The sequence below is a fragment of the Meles meles genome, chromosome 10 (genome assembly GCF_922984935.1).
Source record: "Meles meles chromosome 10, mMelMel3.1 paternal haplotype, whole genome shotgun sequence".
NCBI lineage: Eukaryota > Metazoa > Chordata > Mammalia > Carnivora > Mustelidae > Meles > Meles meles.
The window spans coordinates 11,869,244-11,870,990 of NC_060075.1; the positions used below are offsets into that span (position 1 = coordinate 11,869,244).

Sequence of the window (1,747 nt, forward strand, 5' to 3'; positions counted from 1 at the left end):
GAAAACACTTCTTGGCTGCTGTCCTTGAATGGAAAGCTCATGTACTTCCTTGCACTGAAAGTCTTACTTCTGGCTCCCCAGGCTCTGGGCTACTTTCAGAGTTCTTGTAGCTGCCAGTAGGTATGGGGAGCACCTTCATGGTAGCCTGTGAAAGCCAGACACTGGGCACTAAGGACTCACTGTAGTTACCATGCAGAAGCACAGAAGAAATAACCTAAAGAAATTCAGCAGTGGTCTTCAGTCTGGTCTGCCTCCTCTCTGCATAGACCTGCTTGACCAAAGTTGGCCAGGTTCCTCAGTCTCATTGTAGTGCCTTGTAGAGACCTTTAAGCCTCCGCATCTGCCCTCGTAGCACTGCCTTGACTGTCTCATTGCGGAGGGTAAGGATAAAAGGATTGAGAAAGGGGGTGAGGACTGATGTCACCAAGGCTATGGTCTTGTTGACTTCCACAAAATGTGATTTGCCAGGCCTGACATAAAGGAAGATGGTGCTGCTGTAACCAATGAAGACCAGTGTGAGGTGGGACCCACATGTAGAGAAAGCTTTCTGACGGCCGGTAGCAGATGGGATCCTCAGCACAGTGGTTACGATATAGCCATAGGAGATGAGGGTCACCAGGAAGGAACTGAGGACAAAGGCTAAGGCCATCATGAAATCCCAGAGTTCCAGCAGACTGGTGTCTGAGCAGGACAGCTGCAGCAGAGGTACGTTGTCACAGAAGAAGTGGTTAATGATGTTGCCATGGCAATAATTGAGATAAGCCCGGGAGAGGACAGTGGGCACCATGACTAGGAAAGGAGCTGCCCAGGCAGCCCCTGCCAGTCTGACACATACAGCCCAGCTCATCAAAGTGTCATAGTGCAGTGGGTGGCAGATGGCCACAAAGCGGTCAAGGGCCATGTCGGACAGGATGAGGAAGGAGGTGGAACCTAGGGAAAAGTAGAAGTAGAACTGGACCATGCAGCCAGTGAAGGAAATGACTTTGTGGGTGACCAGCAGGTCTGAGAGCATCCTGGGCACTGCAGTCATGGTCACCAAGATCTCCAACAGGGAAAAATTACCCAGAAAGAAGTACATAGGAGTATGTAGTTGGGTGTTGGCTATGACTGTGACTATAATGACAGTGTTTCCCATGAAGGCAAGAAGATAAAGGATGAGGAAGGGCCCATACAGCAGAACCTGCAGCTCACCAAAAAAGGAGAAGCCCAAGAGGACAAATTCAGAAGGGTGGCTCAGATTTGCCATGATCCAGGAGTTGAGTCCCTGCATAGAAAGGAAACAAAAGACAGAGATGCAGAGGCAGAGATAGCAAGACAGAGAGACAAAGAATGAGAGAAGGGGAGAAGGAGAAGGAGAGAGAGAATATCATTGACCATGAAACAGAGACAGAAAGAGAAGAGGGAGAGCATGACAAAGTCAGTGGCCAGTGATAAACAGAAAGAGAGAAAACTACATGGGAATATGAGAGAATCATAGACAGGGGGTCATAGAATTAGAGCATGGAAAGCCACTGATAAGGAGGGAGACAGGAGTGGATTAAGGATTAAGTACTCTGCTACTGCAGAGTAGCAGACAACAACATTTCAGGAATAGGAAAAGAAGGAAACAAAAGAAGAACACAGAATTAAGAGAGGAAGACCAAATGTGTGAGAGGGAGAAAAAGAAAAGCATAGGGAGGAGAGGAAACATGGGGAGAAAGAGAATTATTGTAACTCTGGGCTAAATTTGGTGCTGGGGAGGTCTAGT

At 48.0% G+C, this 1,747-nt stretch overlaps 1 protein-coding gene across 1 annotated transcript; it reads right to left on the bottom strand.

Annotated features, from left to right (window-relative positions):
* Positions 1–301: 301 nt before the first annotated feature.
* Positions 302–1,246, bottom strand: LOC123951479 (olfactory receptor 6V1). The gene has a single exon (XM_046020239.1). It carries the CDS (start codon positions 1,244–1,246, stop codon positions 302–304), a length of 945 nt encoding a protein of 314 aa, XP_045876195.1.
* Between the last annotated feature and the right edge of the window lie 501 nt (positions 1,247–1,747).